This window comes from Candoia aspera, chromosome 1 (assembly GCF_035149785.1).
Source record: "Candoia aspera isolate rCanAsp1 chromosome 1, rCanAsp1.hap2, whole genome shotgun sequence".
Classification (NCBI taxonomy): domain Eukaryota; kingdom Metazoa; phylum Chordata; class Lepidosauria; order Squamata; family Boidae; genus Candoia; species Candoia aspera.
The window spans coordinates 228,276,422-228,297,549 of NC_086153.1; the positions used below are offsets into that span (position 1 = coordinate 228,276,422).

Here is a 21,128-nt window from a genome sequence, read left to right on the forward strand (position 1 = left end):
TTCCTCCTATTGCGTTTCCTTATTCATTGCAATAGGTCTGAAAAGCCTAAATTATGAACAGTGTTCTACTACATTCACCAGTGGATAAATGCCAGATAAAAATATGGTATGCCCATAGTCTGAATGCAAAATGGTCTGATACTGATTACCCAGACTCTTATTTGTGTAAGAGAATATCAGTTAATATGAGAGAAAGATAAACTGCAAGCAAGACTGATATGCCTTAAGAATCAGTAACTATTCTGTAACTTTATTTTCTAGGCCAGTGGCCCATCTGACTCATTAACAGCAATCTTTAGAAGAAGTGTCCAAAGTACATAATAATAAATTAACACATTTATTAATACATTAATTGTCAATCAATTATTTAATAGAAGTACGCACATCAGAAGCTCATCTGTGTTTCTTAAGACTGTACCTCATAATTCAATTCCTGGCATCTCCTGGTTGGGCTAGAAAAACTCGTGCCTGCAACCTTGAAGGACTGTATTGGTTAATGTTGACAGTATTAAGTTAGATGACCCCCCATAGAGCAGCTTCCTATATTTCCAAGCATCATTTCCTCAATTTCTGCTCATCAGGATACAAGAGCTCTGCCAGGAAAACCAGATAGAAACCCTACTTTAAAGAGAAGAAATTCCCAATCATCATCTAAAAATCTTCATCTTGTTAACAAAAAACACCTCTATTGCTACTGCTTCTCAAAGAACCCTTTTGTCTCCTGATCTCATAGCTGTCCCTTTCCTGTTTCCTACACTCTAGGCCATTATCTCAGGAGTTATGTATCAAGGGTGGGGTTTCCACAGATCTATATCCTATTTTTAGTGATATTCCTCTTAGGCATCTTCTCTCTATCCTCTGAGTGCCTGCAGTTCCAAATATCCATCATGGACAAATTTCCAGTGATTAAATTTCTGCCTTTTAGAACAGTTACCATTTGAACCTTAGCTTATGAGTATGATGTATAATCTACTGGCCACTTATCTTTTCCTCCCAATCCTATTGCCACACATCTTCATCACATCTCCACAAACTCCAGCACTCCACAATGAGCCCTCAACTGTTCTTGCCTTTTCTTTCTTTGAGCTTGAACAGACTCTTCAAATATGTCTCCCAACTTTCAAGTGCGTGATTTGCAAAAAATGTCTTTGGGTAGGATGGCTTGTGGATGTCTGGAAAGATCTAAGAATGCCTTGGTGCCGGTGTGCTCAAGTAGGAGACTCCTAATAAATCCATTTATGTTATTAGTCATTTATGACATTCTTATTCCAGTCCTCCTCTAATGAGTTTAGGATGATATATATGTCTCCAAACGTATGTGAGATAAAAGTTTCCCAAAATAGGAAGAGAACACATTTTATTTTATTTTTCTTTCCCACCATTATAAAGTCTTTCCTCTCTCTGCTATGCAGTTGTAAAAGCCTTAGGTTTAGCATCACTTGCTGCTCTTTATAGAGCAGTGAATATGGAGATTGAAATGGGAAAGGAAACATGATAGTCTTATTGTGCTCAGAATTTTAAGGAAAGGAAGATCTTTCCCTGAGTTTCTAGAGACCTATTGCCAATCAGAATTAACAGTAGCAAACTTAATAGAACTAAATTTGCATAATAATGCTTCATATTTTAAAATGTTAGAACTTTTGCAGTGCTGTACAATACATGATTTCTTAATCCTGTCAGGAATATTGGTTTAAACTGATGGGGATCTCTATTTGACAAATCTGTCGGAATACAATTTTGGATCTCAAAATTTGCTGTCTCAGCACATGGGAGAGAACATACCAGCAGCAAAGAAAATAAGAGCATAATCAGATGTTAAGGATATGTATACCTTTGGATAGATGAGTGGTATTACGTAAAAGAAAGCTCCAGAGTTGTACTCTGAGCATTATCATCCAAAGTAATAATATAATTATTAATATAATATAAGTGAATAGAAGACCAATGTTTAATTTATGCTTTCAGGACTGTGTTCACAAACTAGAATTGGCCTGACAAATTCAAACTTGCTGGAAAAAGCAGCTGGTAGTTCACCACTTTTGGGAGGTTTGGCAGGGGTGAGGCTTGGAGACACTGCTTTCCTGTAGCAGCGCCGGTTCTTTAGAATGGCCTCCCACTTCAGCTTAGACTAATCTAAGACTAATCTTAGAGTAATCTGACATTAGCTACCTTGCAGAAACAGCTGAAAACAGAGCTCTTCCAGAGGACACTTGGGATCTCACACCTATTTTTTAGGGGCAGGGGAATTTGATTTTTGTATGTTGTTAACATTTCTTTTTTTAAATGGAACGCAGATGTTTTAGTTATTTGTCTATTCCTGTAAAAGCACTGAAAGTCCTGTGGGAATATGGTGGCATAAATGTAATAAATAAATAAATAAAGTATTCAACTTGGTTCTAAACGGTCCTCCCTTGGATGACTTATAATAATATGACCTTCTAAAATGCCAGAACGAGTAAGTCTTAATGTAGCACTTGAAAGATTATAATATCTGTTCCACTTGTATCCCTTGGAGGAGGATATTTCAGAATCGAGGTGCTACCATCCAGGTAGTGCAAGAAGTCTGTAAATGACATCCTCAGAACAATCTCTCTAAAATTTATGAAGCTTATTTTAGTACTATTTAGGAGGTAATAGTTTATCAACAGCAGGCCACACTATTATAAACCTTATTTGGAAGTTTTGTAAGTGAATCAAAACTAAAAATGGAATGCATTTTTAAAAATTAAAGTTCGCTATTGTAGTTGCGTATAGTGTTACCAAGAAAACTGCATGGTTGTGTCTGTATGGTCATCAGGAACTGATCTCCACTCAAGAATTTTTACCATTTAGAGCATTATAATAAAATAGTGTTGTTCTTCTAGACAATATCTATAATTGCCCAAGGGCAGTTTTTTCCCCCCAGCAAAGCTATAACTGTCTTAATTTAAGCATTTCATAAAATTCTTCACACAATCCAGGATTTTACAAACTTGCACAGGTAAGTTTTTTAACAGTTGCTATATAATAAAGTGATGCTTTTAGATGAGCTGATTGCATGGCCTTTTTAGGAACTCTTAAATTATTTCTGGTTCAGGTCAGCAATCTAAAAATCTAAAATATGTGTATAATTAAATTTTATTTAATGTTGTAATTTGTTTACTTACTAAGTCTTTACAATTAGTTTAATGTGTCCATTTGCAACAAACAACTCCGCTGTAGTGGGACAGTTGCTTGTTCTTCTAAAGAACATGATTGCTCCTGATTCTTCTCAAGAAAACTATCTGTAGTTATTAACTGGCTGCCTCTAATCAATTTACAGAGATACAAACTGAACATTGATCAGCATCTGATCTTGAAACAGATTATAAAAAAATTAAATCTAGCCCAGTGGGAAACAAAAATACTTTCACAAGTCCTTTTTAAATCAAAGATAAAGAAAGCAATTCTTCGTATTGTCCAACTATTTTGAAGAACAGTCAGAAAATCCCAAGACAGCTATTCAGAGACTAGATGCTGCTCTGTGAGACCCAGTGGCTACATAAGGATTACAGAAATGGAGAGATAACTACGCCTCTGATTAGCTATAAATGGCTGCCATTTAACTCTTGTATTATTTGTTCTGTTTGCTGTTTGTTATTTGCAAACATCTGTTGTGGGATCTCGTATTGTTTTAGTCCCCAGTCTACTCAGTTAATTCTCAGGATCATCCAATGGACATTCAGTCCCATTCTGCTCATTACTTCATGGAACTAGTGACTAAGATGGCACATGATTTTCTGAATTATTAAATTATTATTGTGCTATGCATTCCTTGTACATCCTAACACTTACCCATATGGAATCTGAGCCAAGCAAGTTGCTGAACTGTCCACAATAATATCCAGGTTCCTTTTCTGAGTGCTTATAAATAATTTAGAACTCAGTGTCATGCATAAGGTGTTGCATGATTCTGAACAATGGCTCTTACTTTCCATTAGCTCTTAATCATCATAGCTGTAGTTACAATTTCCTGCCCTTTCTCTGATCCACTTGCCAATGCTTTATGTCCTTTCTCCACAGGTTATGCCACGCCTCAGACTTATTGGATGCCTGTTAATGAAAGAGAAGGGTTGATACTTGCCCAAACATTGCATGACGGCCCATAGATCATAAACCAAGATGGCAGCTGGGAACACTGCTCCTGTGGGAGGTATCTTCACTAATGTGCAGCAGGTAATTTTAAAAAATGCCTTGATGATTGATTTTCAAGCATTGCAAAAATGGAAAGATATGGAAACTGGAAATTAGGAAAAGTTACTGAAATACAAGCCTTTTAGCTAGAAGTCACTCACATTCTTCTGAGTCCAAGCACTGTGTTAGACTAAGAAGTTCATTGGTCCCATAATTGAAAAATACCACTGGTTGTTTTTATCAGTTTTATAGCACTTTAAAGATTTGAAGTCTTGGAAAAATGTTGTGGCACTTTAAAGCCTACACAGATTTACTGAGACATTAGCTTAGTACTAGTTTTTTGAGTCTTTAAAGTGCCATAAGACTTTCAATTGATTTTTCCTGCAACAGATTAACAATTTACTCCCTTGAAGTCACTACCAATATTTTGCGTTTTTCGTATTCGGAAATGGGATATTAGCAATAAATAGGAAAATAGGTTTATCATCTTCTTCTTCTCCCTGCAATCATCTGCATTCCCCAAAAATCTTCTCTAGAGAGTAGAGGGCTCCTAGTGGAATGAGGAATATGGAGCTTTTTGGGAGAGAGATGTGCGGTATAATATTTAAGGTGCAGGTAATTTCCATTACCTTAACTATATTGCAGTTAAGGTAATGGAAATCTAGGTTCAAGTCCACCCTCAATCACAGAAGCTCACTAGATAACTTTGAGCCAGTTGCAATCTCGCAGCCGTATTTATATGACTGGGTTGTGGTGAGGATAAAACAGGAGATGGAGCAATATGTATGCTGCCTTGAGCATCTTAAGGAAATATAGAATATAAATCTAATAAATAGTCTAATAGGGTGGACCTCAGACAGACTTTGGTGATTCTTCTCATTCTATGTTGTTTAGGAAGTCCACCCTGATCTTCAGAGAGGCTTTCAAACAGTACAGATAGCTGCAGGAAAGACGAGGACACTTCTTTTTTCTAAATTTACATTGGTGTGCTTTCCTTGTGATATTTCAAAGACTAGAGAAATTAACTTTCTGTGAACAGAAAATTTTATATAATTGGCTGCATCATATAAAGTTCTATACTGCCTGTCTTATTACTATTGTTTTATAATAAAAATAGTAGTATTACATACAATGCAGTTGGCAAAGAATAAGAGAAACTGTTATATCATGCTATATAATGTTGATCTGTTGCTAATATGGCAAGAATCTACAGTTTAATTCAAGTCAATAATACCTAACTACTTGGAAGAGTAGGTCAGTCTGGAACTATAATGTTACCCTGTTGCTATGCTTACAAAATTGCCCCAAGTGAACAGGTAATGGGATTTATTTTGTGATATATAGTTAAAAAATGGGTCTTACACATTTTCGACACAGAAAGCAAACCACTTTGAATTTGAAAAACATACTTCTGTAAGAAATGGCTGTCCTTTGTTTCATTTTTAGTCCCCAAATGAAGTCCGCTAAATGAAACCATTAAGATGTAATTTATAACATTTGGAGTCTCTAGCTCTATGGCTCTCTGTAATTTTCCATAAGAAGGAAATTTGATGCTGTATCAGCCCTGTGCCTTACACCAAAAGCAAATTGACTGTTTACTGATAGGCTGCTTCAAAAGCCATCACATATACTATTACAAAGCAGTGTCGAATGTCTAAAATAATGGGTCGAGGGGTTGAAGTCCCTTAGGACACTCACCTGTGTGTCCTTACCGACAGTCATGTTATTTCTAAGATGGGGCGTAACTACTCAGTATGCTCTAAAATATGCTTCGTGTCCTGTCATAATTTATACATAGTGAGAATTAGTTTTGTCACTGAAAACCAGTTCCAAGGCTAAGCCTTGTCTTTAATTAACAAAGAATTCCTGGCATTGTAAATACTAACAAATCTATAACAGCATCTAGTAAGCTTTCACAAACAATGCTCCTTATATGTCACCAAAAATTATGCCGTAATAAAAGTGTTACTCTTTGAAATGGCACAGAACTCTCTGTTACGTTTATGCCAAGAGATTAACCCAGCTTCCTCCATGGAAATTGTCTCTAATTAAAACTTGAGGTAACCACCTTGCCTTTGTGGTAGTGATGCAGAAACTCACCTGTCTGGGCAACAGAAGGGCAGAGTCCTATGAGGGTCTTCACCTTATTTCTCTAAAGCTAAATTATTCTTGCTGTGTTTGGAGAGCTAAGACCTGTTTTGCTTCCTCTGATTCAGCAAAGACCTGCCATTGCTGGGCCTACTGTGTTTCCATAGTAACTGAGGAGTCCACAACAGCTTGGCACCAGCATTTCAGGCTAAATTGACAGAAATGTTTTTTTACCAGTGGCTGGAGCTGAAGATCTGAAAGTCCCCAAACTGAGAGAGCTCCCAAGATTAAACTTTCACAATTGTTTCTTCCTGTCCTCTTCTCAGTTTATATCCTTGAGGCTGGAGGCATGAAGAAATTGTAGAAATGACAAAAAAGAGGGAGACTTTGGGGCAGAGGAGAGGATCTGGTATCTGGGCCCTGTGATGAAGACTCAGAAAGAAATCAAGGGAGATGAGAGAAAAAGACTTCAGGTCTTAGAAGGGCTTGTAGGCAGCCAGCAGGATACTCCCGATTGATGTAATGTGGAGTACAGTGATCTATATTGCGTATATTTCTCCTCCAGTTGTATATTCCAGGGTCAATCTACGTGTCCCTTGACCTGTGCTATCCCTGCCTGCTTCCCTGAAGAGGCAGAAGATCCCAGGGTCTCCCTCTTCTGGAATGGAACTTGACAGTTTAAATATCAGATTTACTCAGATTCATCCTGAAGGGAGTGGAGAATGAGGGTGGTAAAGGAGGGTCTGGAACTGATACACCCAGGCACAGTCTCCTCACTTTTACAGTTTTGGGATAACTGGACAGATATCCAAGCAACCAGCTCTGCTAGATTCTTAATCTGGAGATGAAGGCAAACCAGGTTAGCACAGTCAAACGAAAGGTCCAAGTTTGAAATTGGGATCGGGGTCAACAATCCTACAATGCCTTCTACTGTTTTGAGGCTGTACAGTGGGGAAATATGACTGAGGGCGCTATTTGGGAAAAGCAGACAAAGTGAGGAGAACATGCACTTTCAATGCCCCTTTGGAATAAGGGATGGTACTGAGACACTCTTTTGTTTGGCTGATGATATTATTGACTGATGTGCAGGATGGTGGGGATGATGAGGCAGCCTTTCCTGGCACAGAGGATGACGAGGATTTGGACAAGACCTTGGCTGTTGAACGGTTTGGAGACCTGATCAGCAAGTCTGCATTACAAGACCAGGAAAAGCAAGGCCGCAGCTACTGTGAGACCGACTTTGAATGTACGTAAGTCTTGTAAGCTGGTCCTAGCTTACAGTCAGACCACAGACCAAGCACAGCCTTCAGGTAGGAACAATATTTAATGATATGAAAGGCCTGTGCCCAAATGCATATTCTATGCTATAAAGCAGATTAATAACTAGGTTATCCTGCTATGGATTACTATATTCTAAACAGTATATAATGGAGTGCAGCATACAGTATATCCATCCTGGCTAAAACTAAAACAAATGGAATATTTCAACAAATGTTGAACTTCGAACATAGAAGAAGCTAATGTTAAGAATTTGAGACTGTGGAACTTTGATAGTGAAGCAGATGTGTACATGTTTTGGTCCTAAAAGTTCTGTCGCAAATCCCAGATATTGGCAATGAAAGCTGATCTCAAGAAAAGAAGGGTTTGAGAATGCCATTTTCACATATTTGGCATTTAAAATACTATTATATTTTATTAGACAATAATTGTGCAAAATGTTTTTGTGGACCTTATTCTGCATTTTAGATCTTCCTATCTTTCAATCAGCATTTTTTTTTCTGTCTTACTGAGAGGCAGACAAGCATACCTATAATTATATCTATAGGAGACATGATCTTGGAACAATTAGAGCTCCCATAACAGCTACAAAATACTGTGAGTTTTGTTTTTTTACATTATGTTTATCTTTATCCCGATCCTAAGGTTGTTTTTAAATTAGTTTAAGATAATCAGTTATGTAAAGAACCATCAATATGGAACATACTTGGGTTCTAGAAATGTTAGTGCTAGAAGAAGGGAAGATTTCTTTTCAGTTCCATCCTTTTTACCTTATTGCCACAGATATAGGCAGTGTGTGTAGGCTGATAATGCACACAGAATTCCAGATCTATTGAATGTTAGCAGTTGGCTATGTAACCTCCACCTACCTGAATCTCACAAAATTTGATTAGAACAAAACGTGCTAATATTTAAATGCAAAATGTTCTTTAGTTAGAACCATAATGCAAAACAATAAACAGCGGCAAGTGTGGGGCTAAATACATAACTAGACAATGCAAACCAACATTTCCTGTTTGTGCAAAGAGAAACATGTTGGTGGTCTTGCTTACAACTTTATAATCAGCCTATCCAAATGTTGCTTAAGATTTATGAAGGTGCTAAAAGCTTCAGTTACTTTTCTGCAGACTAATTCATGGGCATCTGCAGGGAGGCAAGGGAGGCCCCAATGATGTCATCACACTACTGTCGTGACTTACCTACCTGCATCTGATGTCATAATGTATATGTAATTCAGTACAATGTCATCATACATGTGTCATTCTGATACAGAAGCTGCTGTTTTAATTTATGTTGTATTTAGGACAATATAGCAATTGGCATGTGGTTGCTTGAAGGTTCTAGAACTGCAATTACAGTGCAAGAATAAAAAATACCAGAAGTGCTGTACAGGAATAAATTTCAATTCCCTTTGCAATTAAACCACTTTATCAAATCACTTTATCTTATTTGAAATAATAATAGTAATAATAATTTATTATTAAACTTGTATGCCACCCAACTCTCAATGACTCTGGGCAGCTCATAATTATTACTCAGCTATCTCGCAAAATTAACCAATCTTTCCTTTGTAGTTTTCTCTTAAATGATGACTCTGCCCTTTCAGGTTTAAACCAATGGGATCTTGGGATTGTATCTATAATTACCCAGAAAGCTTTGCTAGCAGTGATAGACTAAAGCTATTAGTGATATCAATCTCTCAGGGCAGATGCATATCTGCTTGTGCCCATCACTAGTATAGGCCACCTACCACTTCTTGAGTGCAGAGACAGATGACATTGTCTTCCATCTACTCCCACTGCAAATGCATCCCCTGCCTGTGTTTTGAAGCTTGGCTTTGCTTCAAAACTGCTGCTTTCTGTCCTAAGCTATAAGCCGTTCTAAGCAGATGGTTGCCAGTACTTCCTTCTCATCTAGTGAAGGCCCCACTCTGATTGGCTACAGTGCCTGGCATGCCCCCTTCACTCCAGGGGCTGGTCACTGCCCTGGGCTGTCATTTTGTCCTGGGTTGATTGGCAGCTGCCATTTTTCTATCATCTTTGTTGGAATTATCAGGGGTCAACTCAACATTGTCTCATAAGCATAAGGGGGTCTCTTTAGCAAATGCATCTCTATTGTGCTTGTGGGAAGTCACGTGGGTCACCTGAGTTCCACTTCCTCCTTCTTCTTGGGCTTGGGGATTAACAATCTCCATTACCCTTCTGGCACACATGCAAGCAGGAGGTGCTGCAGGAATGCAGCCCTCTCCCAACCATCCTCTGCTACCAAGAACCAGTGGTGATTAAGTGCTTTCTACTATGAACCTACCTGTATCCAGATCTACTGAATAAAAGTAAGCTATCTCTATTTTTCTTCATCTAACTACTATGTAAAGACTGAATTTATTTCTGAACATAACTAAGCTTAATGTGCAAGTTCTCTTTTGGTTCACACTTCTACTCTGCAAGATTGCTCTTAGGTGCTTGGAGTTCTTTTATTAACCTTTAAAAACTCCATCAAGGGTTATGGCCCCAGAACAGACCAGTGCAGCCCAGCAGAGTCCAGTACACTGACCAAGAACTGTTTTTGAAAAGTCTTTGGCCTCACAGCCAAAAGAAAGCTGCTTGCACATTTAAAAAGGCAGAGTTCAGAAAAGTTTCTTTTTCTTCTCTCTGAACAATGGAGAAAGAGGAGGGAGTTTCCCCCATACCAAGACTGACTGAGGATAATTACTCAGCATGGCTATTCAGATTGAGGATGCAGCTAGATTTTGAAGATCGTTTAGTTGCTCTGGATTTACCTGAACTTAAACCAGAGGATGGGGAGGAAGCCAAAAACCAGTGGAAGAAAAAGGATAAGAAAGCTAAAATTCTTATTGCTAGATCTCTTCCAGATCACAAATTAGCAGAGATTAAAAATATTTCTACTGTGAAGGAAATGATTGAGAACTTATGCACCCTATACTCAGAAGCTGATGATCAGAAAGTGATCTCTTTGTTACAAGAACTGCATGCATGCAATTTGGAAGACAATGGAAATGGAAATGACCACCTGATCAGGCTACAGGCAATCTTTGATCAGCTGAGCACAGTCCAGAATCTCATGAACGAAAAACTTAAGATGTCTTTTATGTTAGTACTTTACCAAATAATTTTTTTCCATTTGTTGCTGATCTGAATATAGAAGGGAAAAAATTTAATTTTTGGAGCGATCAGGTCAGAATGCTGAAAGCAAAATAATTTGCATAACAATAGAGAGCCTGGCAGAGACATTGGTTACCTAGCAATGAAGGGTAGACATGAGCCAGAGCAATCAGTGACACATCAGAAAAACAAAAGGAAAGAAAAGGGAGCCATTATCTGTGATTCATGTAAAAAGCCAGGACATATCGCATGGTTCTGCAGAGACAAGAAGGACTTTTTCAAGGATAAATCCAAGGAAAAATCTTTTAAAAGTGAAAAGGCTTTACACACTGTTTATAAAGCTGATACCAATAAATGTCCTAGATGATCAGTAATCAATTTGGGGGCCAGCAGGCATCTATGTGGGAATAAAAGTGACTTTTGTGAGCTAAATGAAACCACAGAAGGAAGCATAACATTAGAGGTGGCAATTCAACTTTGATTCAAGGAAAAGGAAGTGTGCCATTGTGATGCTTCAATGGAAGTGAACACAAAGATCTCATAGCAAATGTTTTCTATGTGTGCCAGACTTAGAAACCAATTTACTAAGTGTCTCAACATTGAATAACAAAGGCTTTGATGTGATTTTTAATGCTAATGGACAATGTAAAGTCACCAGTGGAGAAAAGATTTATGTTACAGGTTTTCAAAAGGATGGCATCTACCAGGTGCACTGTGAACAACCGCCACCAGATGTCAGCCTTGCCTGTCAGCAGCAAAAGGAGGACAACAGTGCCACCACCTGTTGTTAATTAGAGACAATTTCCATGGAGGAAGCTGGGTTAATCTCAGTGCACAGACATTTTGCACACCATGATTTTAACTCAATTTTTAGAATGAAAACTGAAGGCATGGTAAGAGATTTTGAAATAAGCAACCATGATAAATGCCAATCAAAATGTGTGATATGCATCAAAGGAAAGGCAACAAGACCAGCCATACCCAAACAAAGGGAAAGGCGGGCAACCAAGCCACTCGAACTTATCCACACTGATTTGTGTGGACCTCTTCAAGCATCAGCAGGCGGAAATAAATATGTGTTTTGCTTTATAGATGATTTTTCCAGATACTGTGTGACCTACCTAATGAAGGAGAAATCCCAAACAGCGGACATGCTGAAAGCGTATGTAGCCATGGTGACCAACAAGTTCAATAGAACCCCTCAAGCCCTCCAAAGTGACCACAGAGGTGAGTTGATTTCACAAATCATGCAAACATACCTAACACAACTAGGTATAGAACACAGACTAACCACTCCATACACACCTGAACAAAATGGAGTTGCAGAAAGGAAAAATTGCTCACTAATGGACATGGTAAGATGTATGCTTTTAGAAGCAGATCTGCCTGACAAATACTGGGCAGATGCTGTTTTAACAGCTACATACTTACAGGATAGACTGCCAATCAAAGCCAACAAGGTAACACCTTTTGGGCTATGGCATGAATGCAAACCAGGCATAAAGCATCTGAGAGTGTTTGGATCCAAGGCTTATGCACACATACCAAAGGAGAAGAGATCCAAACTAGGCCCCAGAGCTGAAGAAAGCATCATGATTGGGTATGCTCCAGGAAGCAAGGGATACAGAATCCTGAACCCAAAGACAAGAAAAGTAAGCACATGCAGAGTGGTGTACTTCAATGAACGAGACAGAGGCTACCATGGTCATGCTGATGACGACTGCACAGAAACCAACAGTGGCAGTTACCAGCTTGATACGTTTAGCCCAACATTTGAAGACACAACCACCACACCAACCCAGAGGGAGATAGAAGCCCAGGCAGAAACTCCACCAGAGTCAGATGATGAGGCCATGGATGCAGAAGGGGTTGAACCGCTAAATGCCACTCCTGAACCTGCTCCAAGACGCTCATCACGACCCAACAAAGGAGTTCCAGCCGAGAGACTCACCTACCTCGCAAGGTCATAGTTACCAAAAGAACCTGCATCATGGAACGAAGTCCAGCAAATGCCACCAGATGAAGCAAGCAAGTGGAAGAGAACAGGACAAGAAGAGCTAGAGGCTCTACACAAGAACAAAACATGGACTTTGACAAAACTACCAAAAGGCAAGAAAGCCATAGGATGCAAATGGGTTTTCAAAGCCAAACAAAATGAAAATGGAGAAGTACAAAGGTACAAAGCTAGACTAGTCACAAAAGGCTATTAACAAAAGTACATGACTGTTGAACATTTAGATCTAAAGACTTCATTTCTACATGGAGAGATAGAGGAAGAACTGTACATGCTGCAACCTCCAGGCTTCGCCAATCCCAAGACACAGCAACTCGTTTGCAAACTTCAGAAGGGGATTTATGGCCTGAAGCAAGCAGCAAGAGCATGGAATAAGAAGTTGAACCAAATACTTCTTAAGCAAGGCTTTGTTCAAGGCAAAGCTGATCCCTGTCTCTACACAAGATGCAGAAATGGCAGAGAGGTGTACATTCTTCGTTATGTGGATGATTTGATGATTTGCCATAATAGCAAAAGAGACTTTGATGAAATCGTGTCCAACCTGAACAAAGAAGTAGAAGTCAAGCATCTGGGCAATGCCAGCTACTACTTGGGGATACAAATTGAAAAAGAAGAAAGTGGAAGCTTTCTTCTAAGCCAGAAGCAAAAGATCCTAGAACTGTTGGAGAGCTTAAGACTGCAAAATGCCAATCCTATGCCAATGCCAATGGAAACAGGTTTCCACAAGCAACAGGAACCTAGTGAACTTTTACCTGAGAACAATGGCTATAAAAATGCCATAGGTAAGCTATTGTATCTAGCCACTACCACTAGGCCAGACATAGCAGCTGCAGTAAATGTTCTATGCAGAAAAAACAGCGCACCCACACAGAGAGACTGGACTGGTGTTACGCGGGTGGGAAGGTACCTAAAGGGCACTATACACCTGAAACTAAAGCTACCAGGCACTGACAGTCCTAAACTAGTGGGGTTTACAGATGCAGATTGGGCAGAAGACATTACTGATCGTAAATCCACTAGTGGGTATGTATTTTTCTATGGGGGTAGAGCAGTAAGCTGGGGAAGCCGTAAGCAGCCTACAGCATGCAAAGAGGTTTCATGGCTCAAGCTACTGCTTGAAGACATGGGAATAGAGGACTCCACCCCTATTCAGATCTACGAAGACAACCAAAGTTGTATTAGACTCTCACAGTCAGAAAAGATTGATGGGAGAACTAGACACATTGATGTTAAGTATCATGTAGTAAAGGACTTGCAAGAGCAAGGAATAGTCAGACTAGACTGTTGTCCCACAAGGAACATGACTGTGGACATTCTCACAAAGCCGTTGCCGAGGAGCAGTTATCAAGAACTGCAGAAGAAGTTGAACCTTGTGGACTCTGAGACATGCTAACTTGAGAAGGGGTGTTGGAATTATCAGGGGTCAACTCAGCATTGTCTCATAAGCATAAGGGGGTCTCTCTAGCTAAGCATCTCTATTGTGTTTGTGGGAAGTCACATGGGTCACCTGATTTCCACTTCCTCCTTCTTCTTGGGCTTGGGGATTAACAATCTCCATTACCCTTCTGGCAGACCTGTAAGCAGAAGCTGCTGCAGGATGCAACTCTTGCACTTTAGAAAGTGTCTACAAAGAATCAGTGATGATTAAGTGCTTTCTATATGAACCTATCTGTATCCAGATCTATTGAATAAAAGTAAGCTATCTCTATTTTTCTTCATCTAACTACAGTGTGAAGACTGAATTTATTTCTGAACGTAATTAAGCTTAATGTGCAAGTTCTCTTTTGGTTCATGCTTCTTCCATCAATCTTGTGGTTGATCCAGCAATGGCCCATTAAGTCAATGAACTTTTTTCACTCTGTTTTCTTATACTCTCTAGAAGCTCATCACTCCATTCAGCCCTTACATCTCCCAGACTGTTTTGCTTTCTGCCCAGACTGGGTGAAACATGCTCCCCTTGCCTCTCCCATGCCCACAGTACCACAAAGCTCATTTCTTTCTTTTTTCTTCCTCCTAAGTCTTGCAACATGAGTATATTGGAATGAAACTATTGAATTCTACTTTTGCCTCTATAAAGCTGAACCAGAATTTCTTCCTTACTACAGAGTTCCTATGGACCTGCCATGGAACAAAGGAACCAGGGAACAATCCCTTTAATTTTTACAACATTAAAGCAGCAATGGCACAAAAAAAGAAAAAGAAAAAAAGATAGGTTTTGTCAAGAGAAAAAAGACCTGCAAAGGAGAAGCGAAGGCAGCAAACATCTGGGAAGTAAGGAAGTAGAGACAAACTGTGAGCCAGTTTGGTCTAGTGGTTAAGGTTCCAGGCTAGAAACCAGGAGGCTGTGAGTTCTAGTCCCACCTTAGGCCTGAAAGCCGGCTGGGTGACCTTGGGCCAGTCATTCTCTCTCAGCCCAGCTCACCTCACAGGGTGGTGGTTGTGGGGAAAATAGGAGGAGGAAGGAGTACTAGGTATGTTTCCCACCTTGAGTTATTTATAAAAAATAATAAAGGCAGGATTAAAATCTTAAAAAAAAAGGGGGGGAGGGAACAGTCCCTAAAAGGAAAAGGCAGGAACTGGGAAACCTGCCCACACAGAGGCCAGCTATTGAGGCTTGCTTCCCCTGCATGGATGGAAAGGGCAGGAAGGAGTGGAAAGACCAGTCAGGATCTGCAGTGTCTATCATTCAGACTGAGTGCCAACTTGGCTTCATTGCCAAGCCACTGCAATCCAGAATGGTCAGCCTTAAGAACAGCAGGTTAAGCTGCCATGCAGAAACAGTTTAATTTGCCATTTGGAATTGCCCTCAGTTCCAAGCACAAATGACTGCTAAGATACATAGGAAAAAAATGTTTTTAAAAACAAATTTTCATGAGTGGTATTTGTCCTATCCAAATCCTCCTCACTCTATTGATCAAATATTTCTTTAACATGGTGCCATCCAGATTGCTTACCCTGCAATGGATATACTGATGAGATGATTGGAGTAACAGTCTGGCAGCATCAGATGGGGAAGCAATACCGTAGCACTTTGCCATATTTTGATATGATACTTCGTTGCACTTACTGTGCTTTGTCCTCCTTCCAGTGAAATGATTTTGAATGTCAGCAACATTATTTAAAAATAAAGCAATTATTTTATTTACATCATAAATGTGTGTAAATATGTATGTCAAAGTTCTGTATTTCCAAATGAAAATTTTAGCTGTGGTTTTTATTTATAAAAAAAAATCATAGCCCTTATCCATGCTAGCCTGCATGTACAGGCTCTAGAGCTGATGCGATACATTCATTGCTATTAAGCCGCACAGAGTGTCCTTGAAATCTGATGAGTAGGCATGTATGATTTCTGGATCATGTCTGATCCTTTCACTAAATAAATTAGAAGGAATAGCAGTTACCGAACGGTGACAGACTTCTTTTGCATTCATTTTCTGACTGACTCTTTGTTTAACCTCTTCAAGATGATTGTGATATATATTAGGAATGGCAATGATTTTAAGACTTGAATCCCTTAAGCCAATGTTTCTCAACTTTAGCCACTTCAAGATGTGTGGACTGCCACTCCCCAGTTGCAGGCTGGGGAATTCTGGGAGTTCTAGGAGTTGTAGTCCACACATCTTGAAGTTGCCAAGGTTAAGAAACACTGCCCTAAGCAGACCCCCCACTTTTTTCTTTTTTTTTAAGATTTACAGTATATTCTGTCTTTCCCCCAGAAGCTCCTCAGTGTGTGCGCATAGTACTCCTTTTTCCAGGGAGTCCCCAGAAATAATTTCAGTAGGCTGCCACCAATCAGGCTGAATCTTCTGACACACCTAAGGCTGTTCAAATGGGATGTTTTTAGCTTTCTGCCAAGGACTTCTCTTTTTCAGCCAAACTGCAGAAATAATAGAAGAGAAGGTACTTGGATCTTCCTAACCAAAGCCCAGAAATACAGCACTTAACAAAGACTTGGGAAGAGCCTGTGAACACAAATTATAGATACCTTTCGGCAGTCTTACACATGAGAAAGGGTTTAATAAGACTTTCTATTTAAAACCATATAGCCAAACCTGGATATAAAAAAGGGTTTGTTTGGGAAAGGACAAAACAGAAAGTCCCACATGCAGAATTCCAAATAAACTGAATATTGTAAGTCTAACTAAGCTAGTTATTTTTTATCTCTCTGAGCAGAATCTGCTTGGATATTGTTCATCCTGCCCTTCTTATGATTTTCTTCCTTTAGAGCACTAGTTTTACAGTTTCTTCTTATTTTTGTTTCTTCTTTTTATTTCTGAGGTAATATATTGACTTTTATCACACCATTTTGCACAGAAAGCACTTCATTACTTTTTGTATTGTCATGTAAATTTATTTAGTATTTTGCATCCTTTCTTTCAGCCTTCTCATGTTCCTTGACTATTCAGCAACTTAATATTTTAAATTAAATACTTACAAGGGGCTGCATGTATTCATGAAGTAGAAGAGAATGAAAAATAGCAAATGGAAGCCTCTAGGCTTCTTAGTATCGTAAAATATCCCCTTAGTTTTCCTTTGTTTTGGGTACCTAGAAGTTGGAAGCAAATTATATTTTTCCATTGTCTCTGGCAAGGATTATGAGAAGACTGGTGCAATATTGGCATATACATCTTAGCCCTTGAAGGCTGGTTTAAATTAGTATTTACACTTTACAATCTTTATGAAGCTTTGATGTCTGTGTATCTTTTTTAAACAAAAATTCTCACTACCAACTTTTTTTTGACAGAAAAAATAAACTTTGCACAGTGATGCAATCATCATCACTCATATCTGCTCAGTCCCTCAGCTGCTTCTTTAAGGCAGGAATGACCAAGCCCGCATTTGATGTGTCCAATCTTTCCAAGAATGCTGCCACATTTTTGGATGTACAAATTGAAACTATACGGTTTAATTATAAATGGAGAAGAGGAGGCCATCCACTGAATGTGTATCAACCAAAACATCCGAGCTGGTGTAAACACAGGCATACCCATCACGTTTTTCCCTTTTACAGTAAGCAGTGTTGTGCAGAGTGCAGAAGAGGAGAAGAAATAGTATAACAAAGCAATTAAGGTCATGAAATAAGAAAAAGACCTTACACCAATACAATTCATTAGATTTTTCCATACCTCAATAATAGCATTTATTAGAGCCCTGATTAATAGTATTTATTAGAAGAAAGGTTAACGATACAACACAAGAATTCCAGCAAGTACCCTGCTTTCAAACGAGACCCTTATATATAAGCAATTAGGACAGCAACACTCTTGTTAGCTTCCTTTTCCTATTAAGAGAGCTAGCAACTGCTCTCTTGTGTGCAGGCTGGTCACTTCCATCCATTCCCTGTTTTGTTAGCAGTCATTCCAGTCAGTGGGAGAAGAAACTCTTACATGCTACTTTATACATTGCATTTAAACATCTCTCCATTTTTGAGAATTTAATCAACTCCCTCCAACTACAATTTTCTTCATCTTTATGCCCCTTTCAACCCATTGACCTTGTGTAATGATTGCCTTATCCCAACGAAGTCAGTCTCACCAGAGTTTAGTGAATAAAACTGATTTATTGAAAGGACAGTATGCAAATACGAAGAAAGCTGAGAATAAGCAAAAGCGCGCCAAATACAAACTAAAAACCCTCGCCTCCAAGCCGATCCCACCCCCCACCCCAACATCGCAACCACCCCTCCCAGCCTTGGCAAGCGTCACACATCTGCCTGGGAAAGCAACCTTGAATGCATGTCATAACCCAAACACACATTCCTTCATGGTAACAGAAAGATAACAGCCCGGCAGGGCTGGAATTCCTCACCCCGCAGGTGATAGACATGGATCAGAAACATGACATGCGAAACGTTACGATGTATACAAATCATTGGAACGATGAACATGACACCTTGCCTATATATATGTGTTTTGCAATTTGATCCTCATTCGTTCTCTAAGTCCAAACCACTTCAACATACTTCTGCAGAAATGATTACTCATTTTTGTATTCAATCCACATTCATCACCCATTTATTCTTGACAATCTCTTTTTGTTTTACTGTGCACTCTTTTTTAAACATTCCATTCCCACTGAATCCAGCTTACTTTGAAGTTTCTGCTGATTATCCAACTTTTACTTCCAAACAAAAGAAAAATAGAAGAGTTCTGTCCAGACAAACTTGACAGAAACACACTGTTTCACACAGCCACTTTCAACATTCATTCATCACAGCAGATCAGATACTATCTAATACATTTGCATGCCTTAACATGTCACTCTCAATTTCCCAACATTAGGAAGCATTTTATCAAACATATATAGTATCTCAACTTTTCTCCATGTGTAAATTGCAATTGTTCACTAAGTTTTTCCTGTCAAACCCAACTATCTTGCTCTTTAATATAGTAATTTTCAGATCCATTCTTCTTGTTGTTGTATCATTTCGTCTATCTAACATTCATTGCAAATCATTTGCATTCACAGCCAACAACACGGCATCATCAGTTCAGAAGACCACATAAATTCATACCCGCAACTAACACACATGTACCATCACCACAAGCATTCCTTGTAAATTTATCCATAAATTCATTAAACAAACAAGGGGACATTACACATCCTTGCCATTCTCCTTGCTCACTATTGTGCCATTCACTAAGCATTCAATTTTGAGAAAGCTGATTCCCATAATGATAAAAACACTAACAGCTGCTTCCAGAACTATCTCTAGGTGCAGCATCCCCTCCTTCTCAGAAGAAACAAACTTCTCTTTCCTTATATTGAAAGAGCACAAGAAAGAAGATAAGCTGGCTGCTCTGAATTGCCTACATAGAGGTTTAATAGTAAAACACTCATTCGAATTTTTGTGTTTTTACTTTATCATTTTTCCTAATAGACTTTACTGATCTGAGCTCAGAAAGGTATGTGATTCGGATTAACTTTTTCCAGTGCTCGTCATTAGAGATGTCAGAAACATTTATTCTCAGGCATAGTTACTTCCATTATATATAGCTCTTATCACTGTCAACAACCAATCTTCAATCCTATATTCTTGCAAAACATTCCATAAATCAAGCAAAATCATTTTAATATACACTTTCTGTAAATCAACAAACATGTTTAAACGTTCTTCCTTATATTAATGTATTTCTCAGTGGCCTGCTAAAGTGCAAATATCTGGTCTTTATTCCCCCTGCCCAGCATAAAGCCCTATATTATTTCTCAAATTTTGCTCATTATCACCTTTTATACCCTTTTAAACATAATTCTGCTTAACACCTTCCCAGGCACACGTAACAAATGAGTCCCCCTTTAGTTTAAACATTCCCTCTTGCTATCTTTCCCTGTATATAGGGGAACAATGATGTCATTCTTCCATCAACAGGCAGAAATGCAGTCTTCACACACATTAAACAAAGTCACACAGCTATTCACAAGCAAACCACATCCATATTTAACATTTCTCCAATTATACCATCTATGCATTTAACATGTTTCAGCATTGCCACAGCATTTCTTGGTGTGTAACATTGAAAGATTGAAACATTTATAGCATTTGTTTCAATTCTACTCCTTGATATATCACTGGCATTCCCATGCAGATCTCTAAAATACTCCTTGTAGCATTTCCTTACTTCAGTTTCCTCCCAAATAATTTGATCTTTTTTATTTGTAATTCTGTTCACTCTAGCTCTCTATACCCACTTCTAAAACATTTTTTTATAAATTTCATCAAACTCACTCTGCACTTTCTCTGCCTCATTTAATTTTAATTGTTTCATGGTATCTTTGAATACATTCCTTGCAAATACAATAAAACCTCCTTTTTACATGCTTATTGGTAGGAAATGTCTCCATTATCTACAAATGCCCATTAAATATGTAATTACATCATTGTGACAGTTGACGCCATTTGCATAATGTTTTTATGTGTATAGTAATAAATCACCACAGAAATTTGGTTCATTTGCCTCCAAAGTCAAGGTCTACTAAATCAAGATTTCACTCTGTACACATTATATAATAGCTTTTGCAGCAATCATATTATTAGCATTTTTTCTCATCCACAGTTTCTTTCACTTCATCATTACACCAACTATCCTTTTGAATACTTCTCATTAGCATAACTCCAGACACTTCAGTGGCCCAACATAACATCTTTTTTCTCCTGTTCCTGCTCCAAGCAGCTTTCCTATCCTCTTTCCTTATGTCCGTTATCCTTTTTTTTCTGTTGGGATATTGATCTGTCATTCAGTACTTTTCCAGATTGAATCAGATATTTTCTACCTGCAGTCGTTTTATTTTCACTGTTGTTTCTTTCACTTCTTTCCTTTTTTCTATGTCAGTTTTTTTCCAAATTCTGCTCTTAACACTACCAAAAATGGTCAGTTCCACATTCACTTACTTTTATCATCTTTGTAGCCTTCACAAATTCTGTCAGTCTGCTGTCATAAACAATCACATCAGTTATGGTTTTGGTTATATATTCA

At 38.6% G+C, this 21,128-nt stretch overlaps 1 protein-coding gene across 1 annotated transcript in view; it reads left to right on the forward strand.

The window, feature by feature from the left end:
* Nucleotides 1-21,128, forward strand: part of SLC4A3 (solute carrier family 4 member 3) — a 58,607-nt gene that overhangs the window by 1,109 nt on the left and 36,370 nt on the right. The window contains exons 2-3 of the mRNA XM_063288967.1: nt 4,042-4,194; nt 7,330-7,486. Coding sequence (XP_063145037.1) covers nt 4,141-4,194; nt 7,330-7,486 — 211 coding nt within the window. The 5' untranslated portion in view covers nt 4,042-4,140. The remainder of the gene's footprint in view (nt 1-4,041; nt 4,195-7,329; nt 7,487-21,128) is intronic.